The 24,269-nt window shown below is 34.8% G+C and overlaps 1 protein-coding gene across 1 annotated transcript in view; it reads left to right on the forward strand.

Moving 5' to 3' along the window:
* PLXDC2 (plexin domain containing 2) overlaps nucleotides 1-24,269 on the forward strand; it is a 416,442-nt gene that overhangs the window by 353,124 nt on the left and 39,049 nt on the right. The window contains exons 10-12 of the mRNA XM_036459556.2: nucleotides 3,416-3,476; nucleotides 10,972-11,122; nucleotides 12,505-12,543. Coding sequence (XP_036315449.1) covers nucleotides 3,416-3,476; nucleotides 10,972-11,122; nucleotides 12,505-12,543 — 251 coding nt within the window. The remainder of the gene's footprint in view (nucleotides 1-3,415; nucleotides 3,477-10,971; nucleotides 11,123-12,504; nucleotides 12,544-24,269) is intronic.

The raw sequence follows: 24,269 nt of genomic DNA on the forward strand, positions 1-24,269 counted from the left end.
ACAGTATTAAAAATGTCTGGAAATTGCTTGGCAGGTGTGGCTTAGTGGTCGAGTATCAACCTATGAAACAGGAGTTCACAGTTTGATTCCTGGTCAGGACACATGCTTTGGCTGTGAGCTCAATTCACAGTTGGGGGCATGTGGGAGGCAGCTGATCAGTGATTCTATTTCATCATTGATGTTTCTACCTCTCTCTCCTTTTCTTTTCCTCTCTGAAATCAATAAAAAACATATTTTTAAAATATCTGGAAATCAATATGCTGGAGTACAGCATTGTTAATGTGTCTGTATTTTAGAAAAAAATACATAGCAGCTCAGTAGAGAGAGGAAGTTGATCTCAAAAATGATTTTTGGTTTATTTTAAATTAAGAAATAACATAAGAAATAACATAAAGGTGGTTTTTCTTAATAATTTATAGCATACACATACTTGTTTATAATTGTGTTTGGGTGCTATTTAGATTATATTAGGTTATAAAAATGCTTTAAAAAAAGCAACATTCAGTTGTGTTAATTTTTGTTGTTGTTGTTGTTAATCTTTACCCAAGGAAGATTTTTAGAGAGTGTGGAAGGAAGGGGGAAGAAAAGGGGAGTGAGAAAGAGAGTGGAGGGGTGGGGGGTTGACCTTGATTGAATCAAACCCAAGACCTTTTAGTCCATGGGCCAAAGTTCTATCCAAGAAGTCAAATAAGCTGGGGCAGTTGTGTTAATTTTTAAAGCACTGTAAGCTACAGAATGCATGAGCTTTTCAAACCAAATCTTATTGGTGTTTGCCATTGTCAACACTTCCTACCCTAGCAATTAGTAAACAGCAGATCAATTAATAGAGAACCAATTATGAATAAATGAATAAATTGCTTAATTGAATCACATATTTTCAGTAGAACCTTATTTTACATATATAACTGGGGAATCATCTAATAAGTCAAGCAAAATGCAGTGCTTCTGTACTTTTCCCTGCGATTGATTTAACCATTTAAAGAACTAATTACTGGCCAAAACCGGTTTGGCTCAGTGGATAGAGCATTGGCCTGTGGACTGAAAGGTCCCAGGTTCAATTCTGGTCAAGGGCATGTACCTTGGTTGGGGGCACATCCCCAGTGGGGGGGGTGCAAGAGGCAGCTGATCGATGATTCTCTCTCATCAATGTTTCTCACTCTCTATCCCTCTCTGTAAAAAATCAATAAAATACATTTTTTGAAAAAATAAAGAAAGAACTAATTACTTAAGATAAAATTTCAATTGACTTATAAATTTAAGATTACTACAATCTTGTTATAAAATACAGTAAAAGTTGTTATTTGCCACTGTCTTTGAATACATTTGCCATACTGTATGTAAAAACAAACTTCATTTTAAAATGATCTATTCCATTTAATTATTTGTAGTCAGGTGGCTCTCCAAAATATTGTTATTTTAGAAAATCTATATTTCCTCATCTTGCAAAAGACAATGTCAGTATGTATATTTTTCAGTATTTAAACAAACTTGCAAAGCAAAACGAACAGGAGGGAACAACCATCTAACTCAAGTGGAATTAAATAGACTCTAAATGTTAGATTTTCTTTACATAATCAGAGATAGCCTTGACCAACTGGGGATTCTCAAAGTTAGCGTGCCAGGTCACACACTGATATTTATTCTGTACTTATGCTCATTCAACACAGATGGAAGGCATAAAATATCTGAGCTCCAATGAATCATGTCTGGGCAGAATGATAGATATGGTGTTTTTTTATGTTGACAGTAAAGTTGTTTTCACATTCCACTTGAATTAAATTATGCTCATTCATGCCATAGTACATAATCTCTGGCAAAGATTCTTAGAAAAAGTCATCATGTGGACCCTCTGCAAAACAAGTGGGAAAAAATAGTAGCACTATAAGCCCTATAAGGAAATTTAAGACAAAAATTGAACAGTCTTCATTTATTTTTTTTAAATATTTAATTATCTTTAGGTTAACATTTATTAATATGGATTCATATATGTTGTATGTAAATTACTATAGAGATATTAAAGTCAGGAGCAATTTAAATCTTTAATTTTAATAAACTGACAAAAGTACTTTGAATTTCTAATAAAAAAATGAAAGCATGTGTCAGATATACTAAGTATGATCATATATGACACTGGCCATAATTTTAAAATGTTAACAATAAAGTTTGGTAAATAAGCACATGATATTTTATATAAAGAAAAAAAGTTACATAGTAAAATAATATATGATCAATAGCAATTATGAAACTTTATCAGAATAGGCTCTGGAGAGTAATTTCTGTGTTTCTTAAAAAAAATCAATGGACTGTAGCTATAGGGAAGAAAATTATCCCAGTCGAGGAAGAAAGAGTGAACAAAATCTTCTTAGCCTAGTGCTTGCTCAAGTAGACATTTTAGATATGACCTAATCATAGTGTTGTTAGGGATTCTCAGTAATGCATTCAGATTGAATGACTCAGTAGAAGGACTCACAGAACTCAGAAGAGCTGTTATACCCAAGGCTGCCATTTTCTATAGCAAAAGGATAGAGGTTAAAATCAGCAAAGGCGAAAGGCACTTAGGGCAGAGTCCAAAAGAGAAACTTTCCATTGTCCTCTTTCAATGGAGTCATACAGACAGTACTTCCCCCAGCAACAATTTTTGAACACACAGCATTCACTGCCAACTTAGGAAATTCATCCAAGTCTCGGTGTCCAGGGTTTTTATGGAGGGTCAGTCACATAGGTATGAAATTCTCCATGACTAACCTTATCTCTAGTCTCCAGTCCTCCCCCCACCCCCTGCCCCAGGGCTCCAGGTGAATAAAACAGATATTCACCATAAATCATATTGTTATCATAAACTATCTTGCATTTATCCAGCAGGATATTCCACAGGCTGTATCTCCCAAGGGCTGGTTATTTCTTTGGAATATGTGGGTTGAACACCCTGGACCTGCTGAGTTAATGCTTTACAATGCAGTACAGTTTGTATGACTATGTGTCTTAAATTTTAAAACTTAAGAAAAACAAAACAAATAAAAAGATCTGATATTCTGAAAAATAAGACCTGCAAAATGTTTTTCTATAGCCACTTGTTTGGGTGATGAGAACAGAAATGAGGAAAACCAACTACTTAGAATAGCAAGTGGTCTTACCTTTGGGTTGGGAGCCCAGTGTCCTGCACAGTGGAGTGGGCCTCAGTGGAGTCATTTGTAGCCAGGTTTGACCTACTCAAATCACCACATGGGAGTGAGCTGTGACCCAGAACACTGTTAATACTTTATGGCTGCTCCAATCAACAGGTCTGCAGAAGAAAGCCTGTTGTGCTAAACTGAAAATTTGAGAATTACCTACTTACCAATCTTTCTTTTTCTTTTTGCTTCTCACTTTTCACCCGTACTTCTTTCTCTGAACTGCAATGTGGTCTTCTCTGAAGATGTTCCAGTGGCTTTGATCGTCATCGCCAGGACTGGGTGGACAGTGGATGCCCTGAGGAGGTACACATGTTCTTTATTATGACAAGATTCAGGGAAACAAGCTGTCATATACAGTATAGATGCTATAACTTAGTGAAAACAGTATCTCATTTGGTAAAAGTAGACAGCATTTATTGAGTCCTGTGGGGTTTCAAATCTTTGCATGCATTTTCTCAATTTATTCTCATATCCTTTCTATGAGGTAGGGGCTGTTATTGCCCCCATGTTACCAGGAGGACGAGAGGAAAAGGTGAGAGGAAATGGTGGGAAGGGATGTTGTGAGGGTATCCAGAGTCGAGTATGTGGCTAGGGAATAATAGAATCAGGATTTGAATTTCTATGAGCAAAGGATAGTTTTCTTAAACATTTCCTTGCTTCTTTTCTAAGACCTAGAAAGTCATTTTTCATATTTTTTTCCACTCAAATTATAAAGCCAATGGTATGAAGGAAAAGATTGCAACAAATTGGACTGATATAACATAGAAACAGTAATTCCCAAGATATTTCCCGAATATGATGGAGACAATGATGCAATGAAGCAATTCATATAAACATGGACAGTTGCAGAGGCATTCTGAACCTCTTCACAAGTTTTCTAATGAATTGCATCCACAAGGTCGTTTCAGGCTCACATAAAGATATTCTGCAAAGTTCACAAAGAACAGTATGTTTCTTCACCATTTAAATTTTAGGGTATGGATTTTGAATAAAAACAATGAACAGTTACACAATTTTTCTCACCGGTTAAGCAAATCATGTCAAAGAGCTATTTAAAAAACTAGTGAATGATAGTTACTAGATTCTTTATCAAGTTAAGTTTTTATGGTGTCTCATAAATATCTTGATAAATACTTCTTTGAGAATATCTTGAACTTTTAATCAACTTTTGACATTCATGTAAGTCATTACCATGATATATACTAATCTATCTATTTCACTTTGCTTACTTAACATCATAGTTCAAAAAGAAAATATATTGGTGGAGTTATATCATAGTAATGTTGTGAGGTAGATTTTTTAATATAATCAGTTACCTCGATTATTTATATTTGCCTAATATCAAGTGTGTAATTCAGACATCTTAATTTTTTTGCTTCCCTGTGGACCTACTACAATCCATAGGAGACAGAAGAAACCATCCTAAATATATTTGTGGGGAATTTACCATGTTCTGTGGCTTTTACTAAGCACTAAAATTACAAAGATTTTAAAAAATTACTCTCTACTTCCAGTGAGCTCAGAAGCTACTACATACTGTAATTTTTAGTGTACATATTTTATTCTGAAATTAAATTATCAGCATTACTAATTTTGTGGTAAGCAATTATCTACCCTTATTTTTATAAGTAAGTAAACAACATCACCAACTCCAGTCCATTTTCCATGTCTAAAATCGGATTTAAATTTTCTTTCTCACCTTGTGAGATGAGTTTATTCAATAAGTGCATATCCTAATATGTATTCAATAAGTGCACATCCTAATATGAGCACTTACTATGTACTGTTCTAAGCACCAATAATGTGAAAGTGTAAGAAGTGTGTACATTGGGATAGATAGACCATTGAATAAAGGACTGCTCTTAGAGAGACTGAGCAAAGATACAGTATCTCAAGTATGGTCTTGCTAAGTAGGGTAAGATACATTTTGTTTGAGGTGATATTTAAGAGGATGCCTGAAGGGTAACTGAAGTTCTAAGAAGAGGAATAACATGATATGACATTGGTGATATAAGCAGGGACCAAAATGTGATGAGTTAAAGAAGTTTTGACTTTACTCAGGGAAAAAATAACTACCTGAAGGATTTTAATTAAGTTGATTATTTGAACCAAATGTTTCTTTTTAAAGAATCATCCAGCCTATGGGTAAATAATGGATTATAGTGAAAGAAGCCAGTAAGCTGTCTTTAGCTATATGTATTATATAACCTAGGCCAAAGACACTAAGGATCTGGACTAAACCATTGGGAAGGTGCTGGTGACACAGTGGGTGTGATAAAAGGATTCTTAGGTATCTAGATGAGTGAAAATTAGAACTATGAAAGTGTTTTCCTTTTCTTCTTTTATTTAAAACATTCCATTGCACCCTAGCCCTCCCTCTTAAAAATAAATAAGACTAGTCTGAATTTTGTGTTTACAACTCGGAATTTGATCATAACACTTATCCATGCTGGTGCCTGTGACACTTATCCATGCTGGTGCCTGTGGTGGTGGTTTATTTATTTTCATAGCCTTATATTCCATGATATGAATATCCTATTCATTTACTCATCAAATATTTATTGTGTGCCACTGGCATTTTTAGGCACTGGTATGCATTAGTAAAACAATTGGACAACAACAACAACGAAAACATCAAACCCTGTCATTCTAGATTCATATTCCATATATATATATATATATATATATATATATATATATATATATATACATATATATACATATATATATATATATAATTTTTTTTAATCTCAACATTTTATTGTTTTTATTATTTTTGTTGTTGACACTATTATAGATGTCCCCCATTCCTTCCCCACTTTTGCCCACCTCCACCCAAACCCTGCTCTTCTCTGTCTCTGTCCCTCACCACAGTGTTGTCTGTGTCCATGGGCTATGCATTTATAATATATTCTTTAGCTACATACATATTCTTACAGTCATATTTTCTTCACTCAGTATTTAGTTTATGGACATTATTTCCAAATATTTTCTATTATAATAAGATTGTATGATTGCCTCCTGAATCAAATCCACAAAAGTTTCCCTAACATTCTTTAAAGTGGAATTACTGCTTGTCAGTTAGGTATGTGTTCAACTTTGAAAGTTAATGTCAAATTGCTTCCAATCTGTAAACTTACACTACCAGCACAGTACTGGCATTCCTTCAGGTTCTCATTATTTTATGATCCTGAAAATCCTGATTTTGGTCATATTTCTTCATTTCTGCAAATTGAATGGGTGTAAAATGGTATCTTATTTGGAACTTTTTTATGTTTCACCAATCATTAATGAAATTGATTGAACTTCCTTAAGTTTTTTGTCTTCTGTGTTCCTCCTGTCTTTTTTTTCTGTGAGATGCCTGTTCATATCTTTTTCTCATTCTTTTACCTGCATAGTTATATTTCCTTTCAGGCATAGCACTTTTCATTGATTATACATAACAGATATGATAAATCTGATAGATAACCACTTTACAAAACTGTTTTGCTAATTTAAAAAATAGATCTCAGTAAACAAGCATATCACCTATAAGTGATGACAGCTTTCCTCTTACTTTCTGTTCCTTATATCATTTTATTTATTTTTGTTGTATTATTGCTCTAATACATGAGCAATAATTGTATATATAATTGAATCTCCAATTGTATATATTTTCCTCTAGATTTGGGGTTATCTTTTCATTTCTCTCTGATTGTATATAGTTATCATTTATTCATAATTTAATGTGTTAAATTAACAAATCTTTTATGTTATGGTTAGTTTTGTGTGCATGTATATTTAGTTTAAAAAGACATTTTCTGCCAAACTTCATAGATTTATTTTCATATATTTTTTCTTAAATGTTTTAAAACTGTGATATTAAAGTATTTACTCCATTTGGGATTGCTTTTATAGATTTAATTTTGCAGGGATTTTCTCTTTTATGAATAATTTCAAGCAGCACTTATTGAATAGTTTTTCTTTAATCAGTTTCTTTCAAAGCTACTTCTTTCTCATATAGCTTCCACACAGACAGGGAGTTGCTTTCTGGGATTTACTCTTATAATTCTCAACTTGTCAATATCCTAACCAGGGTCACACTGTCTTAATTACTATAGTTTTAGAAGAAATTTTGCTATCCATAGGACTAGTCTCCTTTTTCTTCAGAAGTGTTTTGACTACTTGGGGGCTTTTGTTATTTATACAAATTTTAGACTCAACTTATCAAGATCTGTAATCCATCAGTCACATTATTATATTTGTTATAATTACATTCAATGGTGAATCATAATGCATTTCAAAATTATGGATATTTAGAAATGTTATATTCTTATTAATGACTTCTAATATAAAGGCACCCTTGGATATTTTTCTTTACTCCCTGCAAATTCTAGTAATGCTTACAAATTCATGTTTTAGACAGAATTAAATTGTTGTTCAGAAGCATAGTCCATATAATACTCATTCTTTAAAATTGGTTGGAATTTTTTTTAATAGAATATGAGCAATTTGAATGAATGATCTATATGTGCTCAAAACTGTGTTCTAATCAATTGAGTTTCAAGTTTGGTAAATGTAGTATTCACTCCAACTATTTCCATTGTCTTTCTCACTTTCTGAGCTCTTTGGAGTTAGGCTTGACCTTTTCATCACTTCTTGTATCTTTTGTGTCTCTTGTGTATCATCTATCTTATTGGTCTGGGCTGCATCCTGGGGAATTTCTTCCAATCTCTCTGCCAGATTATGAATACTCCCTTCATCTTGTTTAATCTATTCATTGAAATAGTAATTTTTAAAAAGATGTCTTTATTTATAAAATTTAAATTTGACACTTTATTAAGCCTGGTCACTTTTATAGTCTATGTTACTTGTTCATTTTTAAATGTTACCTTTCATTTATTTATTTCATATATAATTTTTTAATATTTCCTATTGGATGATCTCAGGATGTAAAGTTTTTAGTAATATAAATAAGTCATTCGTTGTTTTTACTCTTTGTCAAAATACTCTTTTTCTTTCATATTTCTTTTTGTGTCCTTTAGTTAGAAATGCATACTTGTTTGCTCTTATTCCATGGAAATGCCTATGACCTAGACAGGTCATGCTTTCCACCAAAGAGGGTTTGCTGATGGGAACCAGGGGGTTTTAGAAGAAACTGTATGTCTCTGCCTTAATATGAGGAAGAGCAGTTTAGGTTTACCTCCCCCATCTAGCGCTGGCATAAGGCTTGAACTCCTCAGGGTAATATTGACTTCTGATATTTTTGCCCTCAAAGCAAGCCCTAATTTTTATTTAATGTGTATTGCTCCTACTGTTTATACGGTATACTGCTTTTGCTTTATTCTGTTTTGTCCGGGAGACAATATAAAGGCACCCTTGGATATTTTTCTTTACTCCCTGCAAATCCTAGTAATGCTTACAAATTCATGTTTTAAACAGAATCTATCTGTACTTCAGTCTACTGCAATTGCAGTCTGTAGTCTATCTTTATTGCCATAGACAAACCAAGTCCAAAATTTTACCTTAATCTTCAGGATTTTTGACAAAACTGGTTTTTGTTTTTGTTTTGAAATAAAAACACAGGAGGAGACTAATATGTGAGTTTGAAATATTATGATATCCACATACATATGCTAAATCAATAGATGAATATTTGGGTTCTAAAATCCAAAAGGGAAATATGAACTAGAGATAGAGATTTAGGAATAAGGAACATAAAGATATTAATTGAAATCAAGGGTGTGGAGGAGATTTCTATGAGAATACATACAGTGAAAAGATGGGTCAGGAAAAATCCATAAAACCCACCAACACTTCAAGGACAGACAGAATTAAAAGAAAATGAGAAGGAGTTGTGAGAGAGGTATCTGAAAAGTGATGAACACGTGTGTCACAGAACCCAAGTCTAGAAAGTAGACAACCATGCCAAATGCTGATGAGATATCAACAGTATACCAGGGAAGGTTCAGTGAATAAATATTGGTATGAGACATTTTAGTTAAAGTGAGCTGGGTAAAAACAAGGTTTTCATAAATGGGTAAGTGGAAGTCTGAGAAATGCCTGAAAAGGTGGGCTGAGTTGGGTCAATGTGGAGATTGAGAGAACAGCTATAAATAATGGGCCTCTTCTATTACAACAGAAGAAAAGAAGGATAGGTTAGTACAGATTCAAGGAAACATGCTGGTTTGTAAAGAGAAAGAATTCTTGCTGATGGCTCTTTTATTTAAGAAGTAAAAGATGAGTCCATGAGATAAAAATGGGAGATGCATTATGGGATTGGAGTTTTTAAGTAGATTGAAAAAAGGTTTTAAAGTTTATACTTAGGATAATGGGAAAAGATGTTAGCAAAGCAGGCTATTGTTGCCAAGCAGCCTAAAAGGCCCTGTTGAGGATACAGGAGGTAGGTTTGCAGGCCTCTCTGTGGAGGGCTGTGTGGTTTTTCTCCAGCTGTGCCTGAGCAAGTCAAGGACAAGGTTGATTTCTTTAAAAAAACAAAACACAACTATATGAATATTAGTGATTTTTTGTAAAGGTAATATGGAAAGAAGAATAAGTAAAGATGCATGATACTGAAAAGAGAAGTTGATGTGATAGAAAAAAGAATACATAAAAGAAGATAATAATTCTATGTAATCACAGGATAAGAAGAATTTGAGTGCACAGGTACACAGATTAGCTGAAAATAGAGTAACTGGAGTCATTATTTCAGAGGTAAACTATTTTCAAATGCAGATAAGGTCCAGAATATGGAGATGATAACTAAAGTAGAATCAAGAAGTGATCATGAGATCTTTGGGGTTGAGAAAATACAGGAACTAAAATTAGGGTAATGAATGGGTCCCAGGATGATAAAGTATAGAAGATACCTGTGTCATATCCAATTAGCGAAAAGGAAGCCATCTCAGGAACTCATTCTAAGCAGTAGTTAAGTGTCTTTTACTTCACTAATGACTATAGGAGTATTTATTTAATAATAAATTCAAATGTGGGAGGAGTACCTTCCATGTCAGAATAGTTATTGTCTGATATTTCCTCAAGGCTCATGTGAGGGATGGAGTTCTTCAAAACACAAAGAGGTGGGGAGAAATACCAACTTCCACATCATAAAAGTGTGAATGTTGAGTATTGCTACTGGTGAAAGGTGTAGGATTTATTTTCATAGACTATGGGTGAAAAGTACAACATGTGCCTTTCCTTGCTGCCCTCAGTGAAGCTCTGCTATGGAAAAGATAGGTTAGGTTTATTACATGAGTGTTGCTCAATCCTTCACTTGAGTGGTTTCAACATTTTACAAAGGAAAACAAATTTTAAATACCCAATCAGTGGGGGATTATTGTTATAATAATAGAAGTAGTAGGGAGCAGTCACCAAATTTTTAGATTTGTCATTATCAGTTTGATATGGAAAGAATGCATTTTTTTCTTCACATACCTAAATATGTTTTAAACCTTATCTTCATGTACAAGTTTTCCTTCTTGCATAACCTTTCCTTTTTGACATCATGTCTTTTACACATATACTGATATAAAAGCTAGCACAAGATTAACAGCAGTATTATGTAAACAGAAACGTTATCAGCAGAAAATGATGAAATTCAAATCCAAAGATGGAAATGCTTTTTTACATCCAACTTATTCTCTCATCTATTTTACATACTTTGTAAATGAACTAATCCTTAAATATAGTCCTGTACAAAAATATATCCCTCATGCTGATTTGAGAGTCTTTTGTGATTTACAGACCAACTTCCATTGATGTAATTTAAAATAATACACAATCCCTCATAAATTGTTTTCCCACTTGTTTCTTTTATTAGTCAAAGGAGAAGATGTGTGAGACCATTGAGCCAGTGGAAAGTTCTTCCCAGACCAGCACAACAACGCAAGCAACAACTGTGCTATTTAAGTTCTTAACAACCACCAGAGGAGCAGCGACATCCCAGCTGCCCACCAGCCTGCCCACAGAAGGTGCAAACTCATGGTGTTAACACGGACTGGAGAGTTGTTCTCTAGAGGGAATTTTTATTTTATTTTTTTAGCAAACTAGATTTCTAAAGGGGAAAAGACAAAATTATTATGGAATAAAAATATGGGCTAGGATCCTTTTAATATACTTTGCCTTTCAATAGTGGTCTGCCTGTCCTCCCTAGAAAAGAAATATAGACTTCCTTTCATATTGCTAAACTTTGAAGTAACTGAATTCTACATTTTAGACACAGGGTATGAAGACAAATTTATATAAAATATTCATTGATTTTGGATTCTGAACAACACATAATTCTAACTCATCTGCAATTCTAATATTTGCTTGGATACAATCAATAAAATATGTTGGTCCATTGCCTGTGGAAGACACTATAATTGTCACAGAAATTATCCTTGGGATTCTCTCCTCTGCCAAGGGAGAAAAACATACCAGAGTCCATTAGTGCATGGGTACAATTCACTGGGGGAAGAGGAATATGAGCCAAAGTTTGCTAGTATTCTGAATGGTATCACTAAAGAGAAATATGAGACTAGTTCGCCAAAAGTAAGCTTTGAGTAGAAAAAATGGTGTCACTTCTTTACTGTACTAAACCTTGCTTTCATTTGAATAAAAAATAAAACTAGAAGCCTTTGCTTTTCATTGAAATTTACTTGGATATCAAAAATTAACTAGAATGAAGTGATAGTGAGGAAGAGGACAACTATTAAATACATTTATTTAGATATTAATACCAATGTTATATTTTAATCCAATTTATTTAGGTTGTTATATAGCCTGTGAAAATATTTTTGCAATTTGAAACCTACCCTATGAAATATTCCTACAGTTTGAATCCTATCCTATAAAATAAAATATAACCACTGAAACAAAAAAGTATGACCTACATTTTACCCATTGAAGTCAATATATTTTTATGTGATGTTGGACATATTTATTAGCAATGAACAAGCATTTAAATTTTTAAGTTAAATTTGTAAATATTGGCAAATCATTACTACTCCAATTAATTTGAAATTTTCTTTATTTTATTTTTTTAATGATAAACAAATCATACTATAAAATCTAATTACAATTGCTCATTTTTGAAAATTAAAAATAAATGTATTTTAAGTTACAATTATAGCAATGTACCTTTCTCAGAGATCTTAATCATATAATACTTGAGTAAGTCTTGATCTCATGAAGAAATTTTAGTACTACCTCGTATAAGCTAGGACTTGCTCTCATTGAACAAGAAATTAACTCACTGGAGTGTTAAAATCTATTCACGTTATCGTTAAAACATCAGTGGACAATTATTGCTCCTGAGATTTATGTACTTCTAAATTTTTTCTGTTGTAATAACTTTGAGTTTCTCTTTCAGATGATACCAAGATAGCATTGCATCTAAAAGACAATGGAGGTAGGAATTAACACTTTTTCTTTTACAAATATTTTTGGATACTAATCCATTTCATTGATTTTAACCTGAGAAAGGACTTTGGGGCTTCTGAATAAAGAGTCAGGTTACATTTCACTTTCTGTTGGTATTTTACAAGAGAAGAATTCAGTGTGTTGGTTTGAAAAGTAAAATGGTTTCAAGAGTAGAAAGAGCCGAAACTGGTTTGGCTCAGTGATAGAGCTTCGGTCTGAAGGGTCCCAGGTTTGATTCCGGTCAAGGGCAAGTACATTGGTTGCGGGCAGGGGGTGTGCAAGAGGCAACTGGTCGATGTTTCTCTCTCATCGACGTTTCTAACTCTATCTCTCTCCCTTCCTCTCTGTAAAAAATCAATAAAATATATATATTTTTTAAAAGAGAGTAGAAAGAAATTTCAGTCCTTCTACTATAAAAACTACAAGGGACTAATGACCAATGAAAACTGTGTATGCTGTGCTTATTGTTTCGGTGTACGTAGTATTGGGGTAATAGCATGGATTAAGACTGAGAGGGTTAGGGCTAATATACCCTGCACATCTCATATTCTTTGTTGCTCATTTAAGAGATAGGGAACCTTTTTTCTGCCAAGGGCCATTTGGATATTTATAACATTATTCTCAGGCTGTTCAAAAGTATCAACTTAAAAATCAGCCTGCTATACATGATCAAATATTTAATGAATTCGCTCCTAATGCCGTGGCAGGGCCAGACCAAATGCTTTCGAGGGCTTATAAAGTGTGCAGGTTGGCCGTCCTCCACCCCTGCTCTGATTCTTGGTTTAATTGTGGATGTGATTTTCTACCCAGAGCAGGTATTAAGTTCAGTTGTGTGTGCTTTTCTTTCACTAAATTGAATATTCAATATCTTTGATAAATAAAATTAGGAAATGCAACAATGTAGAAATATATTGTGCTAGGCCTTTTTTATCTTTTATCAGAAGCAAGACACAAAAATTAAATTTGCAAAAGAACTTTTAGCTAAAGCATACTTAAAGTGTGTCTAAGTCAATTTAGAAATATCTATAATGGTACTTGAAAATCTGAGGAAGAAAGGTTTTACCAAAACAAGGCTATAAAAAATATTGACTAAAATTTTAAAAATAGGTATTTTTCCTAATTAAACTTTGTTAGCTCATTGTGTTTCCCTATCATAGTATGCTGGTTCATAAAAGAGATTCTTTACTAGTAACTTTATTCAGCTCAGGAAAAGAGTCTCTTCTTAGCAGCATCTTTTATGTAAATGTGGGCCTGCTGTGACATTGATCTAGACACAGTTTTACTTTTGCAGCTCCAGGTGATTTTGTGAGTATGTCAAAATTATTAGGATATTTTTCTCTATAACTGTACAGGTGGCTCCCAGATTACTTAGTCTAGGTTAAATAGCAAATGTCTCTACATTTTCTTAAGTATGTGTACAGTGACCTAAGATATACATATTTACTAGAAACCGGTGCACAGCATCTGTGCACTCGGAGGGATCCCTCAGCCTGGCTTTCGCCCTCTTGCAGTTTTCGAGCCCTCTGGGGATGTTTGACTGAGGGCTTCACACTGCCCCATAGACAAAAGAGGCTCCTGCCACAGCCACTGCACTGAGCCCAGCTTCTGGCTGAGTTGCCCTTCCCCTGTGGGAGTGCACAGACCACCAGGGGGCAGCTCCTGTGTGAGCATCTGCTCCCTGGTGGTCAGTGTGCACCATAGCAACCAGTCGTTCCACCATTTGGTCAATTTATTAGCTCTTTTTATATAGGATATTTCATATCAGCTTATTTGCAAAATAAGCTACTTATTCTCTTTATATTTATCATTATTACATCAGTTGTTCATTGTCTTGCTTCTATATCAGTGTTATTTCATTTATTTTTTACTCATTGTATTAATGGAGTAAGTGGATATTACAGCTGACCATTTGCAAACTATATTCTATCAAGAAATAAATTTAAATCTTAGTGTTTAAAGAGACTCTACCATTCTCTCAGTTCAGGATTTTTCAAAGTGGGATGTTAGTAAATCCCATGGGAGTATAAACCCTAATGGTGGGAGTACCTCATTTGAGGGGGAGGTGGAGCCTGAGGTGACTAATATGGAGGACGGCTCCCCAGGGGCTTTTGTTGTATCTGTAACATTTAATTCTTCAAAGGGGTAGTGGTGACATGTTTGTTATTATAATTTTCTCTATACTCTCTTCTATTTTTTAAATAAAATAGTCTATAGTGCTACCAGAATAAACAAAAGATTCCTATGATTAAGAAGGTGTGAGGTACTCTGGGTGAGAGAAAAATGAAAGTGGCTTGGCTAGAGAATCAATCAGAGCTTTTAATGTTCCTTTGCTAACTCGTTTTCATTTGTTCTGCTAACAGGGATGCATTGTTGCAGGCTTAGGACTATGGCAGAGACCAAAACTTAGACAAGTCCCTTGCTTTCAGAGAGCGTGCATTCTAAGGAAACTGTGAGGTGGTAATAAAGATGGAACAGATAGCATTTCTCGTTTGGTCATAAAATACTTTTATAAGTAGCATCTCTTAGACTTAACGTTTTGTCGAGCACACATTGGAAAATAGGTTCCTAGAATATTGCCAGTTATTCCAAGGACATTCCTTAGTGTTGTTTAAAGCTGCAAGGAATCATAAAACTGGAGTTTGTTTTTTTTTTAATTCAGGACATTAGAACTACCGTATGACACTGAGAAACCAAGTTAAGTAAATTTGAACATTTATAGGGGAGGCCTTTTTCATTTTTGTTCCATTAGGACAGTTTACTTGGATTTCCAGGTGATACTTAGATCATTGATATGCAGGAGGTGTCCATCAGAATTTTAAAATATCACCATGAGAGTTCAAATATGTCTATATACTGGAATTCTCTTTATCTCCAAGGTTGTTTATAAAATAGTTTTTCTAAAAATACAGTTAGAGCAGACTAGCATGATCAGTATTAAGGTAAATTTTCTTTCCAAACAGTATTTAATAAAAATCACACATTATGTTTTATAGCATATTCATCAAGATAGCAGGCTAGCATTGCTTTTTATTTTATGGAATATGGAGATGCAGGAAGAGTTGCCAATTTAAATCTAACTTTATTATTTAATTAAATGTGTTGAAAAAAAGAGTTCAGAATTGTCTTCTCTGTTGCCGCCAGCTTAACATTTTGCAAAATAGAGCTAATAATAAAAAGGGAGCCTGATTTAAATGTTTTCTCACATTTATTGAAAAATGTTTAATGCAAGCTAATAAATTTTTGTAAACTGTTATACATTGTTGTAAAGACATTTAGCACCTTTTATTTCTCGATTGAAATTTCTAGTTTAGTCAAAGAACATATATAGGCATAACCCATAGATACAGTCAACAGTGTGATGAGGCCAGAGGGAAGGGAGGGTGAGGGCTGGGTGGAGGAGAATAAGCCTGGTGGAGGGGTGGGGGAGAGGGGAGGGAAAGGGACATCAGTAATAATGTCAACAATTAGAATAAAGGAAAAAAGTCTTTTAATTCAGAGGTCCGTACTTCTCTGAAAAAGAAGTGAATATGCAGTTAGGAACCATGACTGCCTTTACATATCTCGTCCTTTAGGTGTGAGATTACCTGGGCTCTGAGTCTTTCTAGGACATGTCTATGGGGAAAAATAGTGTATTTTCTTAGTATTGTAGAATCCACAGCCGCCATGATCATACATTCACTTTCCAGCAGTTTTCTTTCATCTTTGATATCAAAGCATAAAATACCTCTGAGCAGCTAGACACAGAAAGCATACAACAGCGTTTCTCATTGACAGGGCCCACACTGAGTTACAGGCGGCTGAATCGCTCCTGGTGAATCTTCAATTGTGCGTTGAGATTCCTGCAACCTTTAGAATAGTCTAGGCAGAGCCTCTGGAAATTTGATTGAAAAGTTTTTGTTTTTTTTATCATCCTTCAGAGTTGAATGAGCATCCTAAGCTCTGTAGGTAACTTGGAGAAAAGAACATAAAAAAAAAAAAAAAAAGTGAACAAAAGGAATGATATCTAGTGAGTGTAGATCCCTTAATAAAACACAGTATGAATTAACTATTGTAAGTGGCTGAATACAAAAACTCAGAAGAACCATTGTAAATATTACATATCTCCAACTGAAATATTGCTGGTTCCATATTTATAGTATTAAGTTTAGATTAATACATCAGTCAAATCAATTAGTATGCTTGTTCCAGAAGGGGAAGAGAAAGAAGGAAAAGTAGAGAAGGGGAGGAGAAAGGGGAGGAGGAGAAAAAGAAGATAAAAAAATAAATATTTATTGAGTGTTTACTATGTTCCAGGCACCATTCTAAATGCTGTGCATCTATACCTCACTTCATTTATCTAATACCCCTGTGGGTTGGTCCTACTTTTTATTTCCATTTTATAACTGAGGAAATGAAGGTACAGAAAGGGTGGCTGGTATGTAGCAGAGCTGGGATGTGAATCTATTTAATCTTGGTGCATATTTCAAGTCTTTACCTCACAGTGTTGCTGGTCCCTTATATTTCAGGTCTCTTACAATAAATTTTACATGGGAAATGTCAGTGTAAGTTATTTTATGAGCACCTATTATATTCCTTTCCTTTATGATAACAACTGATTATACTTACATGTGCTTGAAAATGAAATTCCCTTTTCACATGTAAGTATGCATTAGTTTCCACTGTATCCTTTCTGTGAAAATCACACTGGGTTGATTCTCCTATGTCATTGAACAGTGGCTCTATCACTGGATGCGGCCCCCAAACTACAGGGCTACTCTGTAGTTTATGCTGAAAACTTTAAAGTTCTTTCAGCCTGCTTGGTTCCTTTAGAAATTCAAGCTTAATTCACCATTAAGAGGTACCTATAATGTATTCTTTGAATATAGATAAGTATTGAAAGTCACATCTTGTTATATAAATGTACATAATATTTATAAGCATTTAAAACCACATCTTGAGCTCTAGCTGGTTTGGCTCAGTGGACAGTCTGTTGGGAGGGTCCTGGGTTCGATTCCAGCCAAGGGCACATGCCCCGGTTGCAGGCTCGATCCCCATTGCGGGGCGTACTGGAGGCAGCCAATCAATGATTCTCGCTTGTGTTTCTGTCTCTCCCTCTCCCTTCCTTTCTTTCAGAAATCAATAAAGAAATATATTTTTAGATAAATAAATAAATAAATAAATAAATAAATAAAACCACATCTTGGTATTTAAATGTCTAACCACTAGCTGTACACCTGAAACTAATACCATATTGACTGTCAACGGTAATTGGTGGTGTTAAAAAATACCCACATCTTTGTATTTTTATTTCTGAGCAAAACCTTACTAGAAGAGCTCCCTGTGAAAGAAATGACCTAGCTGTCACATGCATTTTCTTGGCATTGGATTAGGTTGCTTCCAAATGGCATTTATCCCTAAATTGAAATTTAGATGCCTTCAAGGTGCAGAGAGCACAGAATGATATCCAGGACTAAAGATTTTTGAAAACTAAATCAATGGCAAGTTCTTTTAATTGAAAAGTAAAATCTTCAACCGATTGCGATTCAATTTAGCAAATTGAATTGTGCCATTCCTCTGTACTGCAGATGTTAAAATGATTTCAAGCCCTAAAATCTGGTGGTTTTATTTTATTACTTAAAATTCACTGGTTGAGATTTTTCCAAGTACCAAATGCTGCATTCTTGCTTGTTTCTTCTAATGGTTCTTCTCTTTGGTAAAGTTAAGTTAAAAGTTCTTCATTGCTACTAAGATTTAAATAATATCAGCACCTCCGGCAGCTATATTATGCATGTGGTATTGCATTTGTCATCTCTTTTATACTTAGAGGAATTTTACTAAACCTGGATTCCAAAAGGCTGCATTCTTTAGTCAGAATGCGGTAACTCTATCAAAGAGATGCTGAAATAGCTACGTTGAGGCAGTTTGCAGAACACAATTAAATTAATTTTAGGTACAAGCCTGCAAAGTGGTTTCAAAAAGCTAATACAGATACTGTATACTTTGATGAGCTACTATGGAATGGCTGGTCTCATTTTTGTTACTATTGTTTAGTTTCTCATTTCTGAATATATCGTAAGACTTTTTATCCAAAGAGAAAATGTTAGTACATTACTCTGACTTTTTCACTGGAGCATTTCTAAGTTTATTTTTATGACCTCGTCTGTAGTGACAGACAAGTGTCTAGTGTTTCATTTATCATTCAGTCGAATTATTTTTTTATTTTAATACATAAATAATAAAAGCAACCTATCTGTCATGTCTTCTACCTGTCTTCCTTTGTTGTTGGTGGGTTGTTGTTTTTTTGTTGTTTTTTTCACCTACTTCTTCTGCACAGGGCACATTCGTGTAAGCAAAGAGAAACTGTTCTTTCCTTTTGACAGGTTATTGAATATCTATTGCTTGCCATTTCTAAAAAACGTAACTATCTTATCATTTGGGGTTTTTTTATTTTGCTTTGTTTGACTACTTTTCATGATAGCGCAGACTCTTATCTAAGTATGTATATGCCATGTTTCAGAATGTTATTTTTAATACCCTCAAGGATTAAAGATTTCTCACAAAAAAATGTTATCCAGAGTAGTGTTCTCAAGTTTTTCTGTACATTGGAATCACCTGGGTATTCTCACCTAATTCTAGTGTTCCAACTTATAAAGCCCCAGCCCTCAGATCATCCTTTAGTCCAGTTAAACTGGACCTGGGATCCAGACAGCAGTATTTTAAGCGCCCCAAGGAAACCCCATGGAAAGTCGAATTGTGAGCTAGTGGAGTGGTGCAACTCCTCAGAAATATTATGAACATCAGAGTCATTGGGGGCAGATGGGGTCCTAGTGAAATGCAATGTCTGTGTAGGAGTTCTGGGGTGGAGCCCAACCTTTGCACTGCACCTCTAACATGCTCTCAGGTAATGCAGGGACCACCAGGTCACAGACCACACTTAGAGTATCAGGAATCAAATGAACTCTTGATTTCTTTCTGCCAGAGACTCATAAGAATGACACATCTTACTCTGAGTGCATCCATTGGTCCTTTCCTATACCTCACGACTCCATTAAAACAAAACTTGAATTAGTGGTGACAAGAAATTACATCTGTCTACATGTAAACAATGCAGCTTACTCTGCAGAGGCTGGGGTAACAAAGCATTGTGAAAATTTGTATAGTTTCACTGTTGCAACTATTTATTTTGATAAAGATAGTTATGTTTTCTGTATTTTATTGAACCATATGGAATTGCTAATTCCCTTTTTATCATTTTTGACCTGCAATAATTGCAGTTTCATTGTCCAATGTAAAGTTTAAAAAATTCTTATCTTATATAGGAAAAGATTTTTAAAAATCACGTTGGAATGCACTGTTTCCCTTCATGTTGATTTATAGAGTTTAAGTTGCTGATAGAACAAAATGATGTAGCAGAAGCTCTCAAGAAATACACATATGGTTCCAAGAAGTAGCTCTCAATACACTTTCTGTTTGTCATCAGCTAAATCATTTACTATATCCCTCTCTCATCAATACCTCTTTCCTATCTGTGCTCATCCCCTATATAATTTTAACATATATTAGCATCATGCTCAGCAGCCATTAAAGAATAAATACAAAAATGCAGAGCTAAGTGTAAATGGAATTCTAAGAAATATTTGTTTAAACTAAAGAAGGCAAGAGTGGACTAAAAATGGGCCACATATTGGATCGACATAAAGAAAACAAATAGCAAATGATAGATTCAAATCGAGTTATATCAATAATTATATTAACTATAAAAATAATAATCACTCCAATTACAAACATTGATTATCAGATTGAATTTTTCAAAAGCAAGATCCAGTTATCTACTGTATAAGAGATGAATATGAAACATAAAGACATAAAATTCTTTAAGGTAAAATGATAAAAAATATATATGAAAACCTAACAATAGAGTGGCTAAATAAATGCAGATTACATAGACTTAAGGTCTAAGAGTATCTCAGAAAAAAAGAGAAGAAAGTACTAAAATGATAGCAAGGTTAGTTCATCAGGAAGACATTACATTAAAAATTGGCCCAACAAATATTAAAATTAGAAAACATACAGATTCAAACAATGCTATCAACTACCTTGTTATGGTTGATATTTCAGAACTCTGTTCCTAAAAACTACAGAATATAGATTTTTTTTCAAGTATACATTACATGGTCACCAAATAGACCACATACTGAACCATAAAGATATCTTAAATTTCAAAATATTGGTTTTATAGACTATATTCTCTATAAAAGAATCAAACAAGTATCAGTAATAATATGATATCTGGAAAAATCTTATATTTGTGACAGGTAAAACCACTTCTAAATAATATAGGCATAAAAGAAAAAATCATAAGAAAAATTAGCAAACATGGTAGCTGAATAATAATGGTTACAACGAACCAATATTTGTGGGATGCTGCTAGAAAATGCTATGAAAGAAATGTATAGTTCTAAACACTTATATGAGAAAAAAGAAGATTGAAAGTAATGACCCAAGCCTACATTTAAGAAGACTAAGAAAATGAGCATTAAGCCCAAAATAAGTACAAGGAAGTAAACAAGATGAGTAGGGAAAAAAATAATTAAAAGCAAAATAAGCAAATGAAGGAGAATATTAACACAGTCAAAAGTTGGTGCTTTGAAAGTTTTAATAAATTTAATAGCCTCTAAAAAGACTGTTTTAAAAATGGATAAATTCACCCTAACCGGTTTGGCTCAGTGGATAAAGTGATGACCTGCGGATTCCAGAGTCCCAGGTTTGATTCTGGTCAGGGGCACTTACCTTGGGTGCGGGCACATCCCCGATTGGGGGTGTGCAGGAGGCAGCTGATTGATGTTTCTCTCCCATCAATGTTTCTAACTATCCCTCTCCCTTCTTCTTTGTAAAAAAAAAAAAATATATATATATATATATATATATATATATATTTTTTTTAATGGATAAATTCATTAAAATTGAAAACTTTTGTTCATCAAACTTTTGTTAATACTTCCAATATTCATATTGTAAATAAAAAAGACTTCTATCCAAAAAATATCAGAACTTTTGCAAACTATTAATACATAATAAAACCCTAATATGCAAATCAACTGAACATGGAACAAGACTGGTCTGCTATGACATGTAAAACAAGAGCTGCCCCCTGGTGGTCAGTGTGCTCCCATAGGGGGAGCACTGCTCAGCCAAAAGCTGAGCTCACAGCTGACAAGTGCAGTGGTGGTGGCAGGAGTCTCTCCAGCCTCCTCTGTAGGCGGGCAGTAAGGAGTGAGGGGTCCTGGACTGTGAGAACCTGGACTATGAGAGCCCAGACTTAGGAGGTCAGGCCTAAGCCGGCAGGCAGACATCCCCCAAGGGGTCCTAGACTGTGAGAGTGTGCAGGCCAGGATGAGGGACCCCCCTCCAGGGCACAAATTTTGTGACTAACAATAAAAAGACATGACACTAATATTGAAGATATAGTACACTGGAAAAATGGCAGTTTCTTCCTTTTCAGCCATAAATTCTACCTCTAAAAATTCATCCAACAGAAACACACCCACAAGAATATTGTACAAGAATATTCATAGCAACAATATTTATAATTACAATACCAGAAAAGAATCCAAATGTTCAGTGATAAAACAATAAGCAAACCGAGTATATGCACACATGGAAAATAAAACTAGTGATACATGCAATGACAAAGATACATTTTTTAAAATATTCTTGACAATGTACATACAGTATTTACTTTATATGGAATTACATGTAGGTGAAATTAATCTACAATAGTAGAAATCAGCACAGTGGTTGCCCACTATGTGGTGTGGTAGGAAGTGGTAAACATTGACTGGAAATGGGAAAATGAAACTTCCTGAGGCCATGGAAGTGTTCTATATTTTAATTTGGCTAATGGTTACTTTGGTATTTACTGTTGTAAAATTATGTTGAATTATTCACTGAAGATCTGTGTATTTCAAGGATGCGATATTTACCTCAGGAAGAGAGAGAGAGAGAGAGAGAGAGAGAGAGAGAGAGAGAGAGAGAGAGAGAGAGAGAGAGAGAGAGTTTTATGTACCTCTCATAAACTAGACATAGGTTTTTAAAATTATATCTCATATGTAATTTTTTTCAAGCGTCTTGAAATTCTCAACCTAAAAAAGGAAAAAGGCATGTCTTTTGCAAAGCAGTTTCTCTAATTAATATACACAAAATTTAACATTTTTGATTATTTGATTCATGTTTTAACTATGCCCTGCGTAGTTACTAATAATGATAATATTATTTAGCAATTATTAGGCTGTTACTATATACGACCAGACACTTTCCTAAGGACTCTGCTGACTTACTAGTACAGTGGTGCCTCGCATAAAGAACGCCTCGCACAGCGAACGCTGCACACAACGAACTTCCTTTCATGATTCATACAACGAACTTCGTTTCACACAACGAAGTCGCCCGAGCTTCCACGACCGCTTTGCCCGAGCTTCCACGATCGCTGCCGATGTATTGCATCCTTCCACGCAGGCACTGCAGGCAGTCGTTAGTCACTGCGCTTAACTTAAGCACGTATCGCGGCAATCGTTCTTCATTACGAATTAAATCACGCACGTATCACGGCAGTCGTCCTTTTAAGTTAAACTCAATATTTTTTTTATATCATGATGTATCTAAATAAAAATAATAACAAAAAATTTATCTTTTTTTATGTCATCTTAGCATATTTTATGCTACAGAACGAATTATTTTTTTTAACATGTATTATGGGAAAACGCGTTTCACATAACGAACTTTTCGCATAACAAACTTGCTCCTGGAACGAATTAAGTTCGTTGTGTGAGGCACCACTGTATGTAATGTAATCCTTAAAGCATCCTATAAGGAAAGAACGATTATAATCCCATTTACATATGAAGTATGAGAAGCACAGATTTAACTCCTTTGTCTCGTGTCACATAGCTCATACAGGACACACAGGGCTGCACCACCAAATGCTCTGTTGTCAGAGCAGGCGCTGTGTCCCCCTCACCATGCTGGCTTGCAGGGAGTGTTGCTTCAGAGGTCGCTCAGTCAACTATGCAGCCATTTGTATGCCACCCCCTTCCCCACCTCCCATCAAAGCTAAGCTGGGTCTCAGCAAACACAGAAGCACCAATTGCCAAATCAAGGAGTCCAATGAGCCTATGGCTCCTCCTATCCAATCCCTCCAAGACTTTGATAGCAAAGCCCTTCCAAATGTAAAGCTCCTGGGTGCCCTGCATAACCGTGAGCGGGCCTCTTGCACGTCTGATTTGATGGGAAGGGTTAGGCTGAGACTAGTGCTCACCTCCCAATCATAGTCTATCCCACGTTCAACGTATGGAACTTCATGTTTCAGGAAACTTGATATTCCAGGACCCGAGAGGCAGGCAATTGTGTCAAATAGAATTTTATAGCATCTTTCTTCCCAGGCAGGCTAGTGTATTCTGTCCCTGTTAGGGTCATTATCTGAGCCATGCTTTGCCAGCATTGTTGCTAAGCTGTGAAATATAAATAGCCTGCAAAACTGGTTCTCAGCGGTTTCAGTATTTTCTTTCTGCCCTTGATATATTTTGTTAGTTCTGGTAACACAAACTAAAAATGAAATTTCAGGCTCTGCTCTTTCTCCACCCACACCCCCCCCCCCCACACACACACACACCCCCCCCCCAGTTTCTGTTTGTCTCCTTGAGATACGGAGCACATACATGTGGTCCTGGCCCGTTTACC

This window comes from Pipistrellus kuhlii, unplaced genomic scaffold, assembly GCF_014108245.1.
Source record: "Pipistrellus kuhlii isolate mPipKuh1 unplaced genomic scaffold, mPipKuh1.p scaffold_m20_p_1, whole genome shotgun sequence".
In the NCBI taxonomy this organism is placed as follows: Eukaryota; Metazoa; Chordata; class Mammalia; order Chiroptera; family Vespertilionidae; genus Pipistrellus; species Pipistrellus kuhlii.